The sequence below is a fragment of the Sphaeroforma arctica genome (genome assembly GCF_001186125.1).
Source record: "Sphaeroforma arctica JP610 unplaced genomic scaffold supercont1.11882, whole genome shotgun sequence".
Classification (NCBI taxonomy): domain Eukaryota; class Ichthyosporea; order Ichthyophonida; genus Sphaeroforma; species Sphaeroforma arctica.
The window spans coordinates 1-784 of NW_014028676.1; the positions used below are offsets into that span (position 1 = coordinate 1).

At 46.7% G+C, this 784-nt stretch overlaps 1 protein-coding gene across 1 annotated transcript; it reads right to left on the reverse strand.

Annotated features, from left to right (window-relative positions):
* Positions 1-53: 53 nt before the first annotated feature.
* Positions 54-287, reverse strand: SARC_17731 (hypothetical protein; the record flags this gene model as incomplete). Its single annotated transcript, XM_014288177.1, has 1 exon — positions 54-287. A coding segment is annotated over one exon (234 nt), but the record flags the coding sequence as incomplete, so codon positions are not given.
* Positions 288-784: the final 497 nt, after the last annotated feature.

The following is a 784-nucleotide window of genomic DNA, read 5'->3' on the forward strand; positions in this document are numbered from 1 at the left end:
GTGTGTGTGTGTGTGTGTGTGTGTGTGTATCTGCAAGTAATCCACACACCCACCTCGCGATTCTGCCCGGCACTCGCCTCCAGGGCCTTGTTCTGGCAGAAGTCCACAAAGTTGCCCTGCGCCATTGCGTTGCTGAGATTGGTGGCTTTACTCACCAGATCGGTGTCTGTAGTAACCTTGAGAACCTTCACATTGGCACCATCTGTACGGCTGAAGGTGACCAGTTTCCCGCCATATCCAAATAAGGCACCGGCTGGTCGCTTGAACCACTTGGGCTCGCGCTGCATATGAAACCGTGGTTGCCCGAAGACATCCTGTCCTGGGGCTGTTCAGGTGATGGCATGCGTGTATGTATGCGCATTAGTGCGCGCGATGGTGGTATAGATGGTTCATGGAATACACTCTGTTTATAATGTTCTGGATACCAGGGCTGTTCATGTGATGAAAGCGTTTGTATGTTATCGTGGGTAGCATAGTCTTTAAGATTAGTCATGTGAGGTGATGCGTGTATGTGTATTAGTTAGCGCTATGTGTTAAAAGGAACATTGATTGGCCGATGGCTTGTACGTGGGTGCTACAGTGAGTCCTCTGCATACGAGGGTCATTCCTATGATGGAACGCTTGTATTTGTTATAGTGAGCTCGACGGTATTGGAGGTTGTTTTTGTGGTAGAATTCGTATACATATACATATACATATACATATACATATACACACACATATATATATATGTGTGTGTGTGTGTCTGTGTGTCTGTGTGTGTGTGTACGTATAGGTATATGTA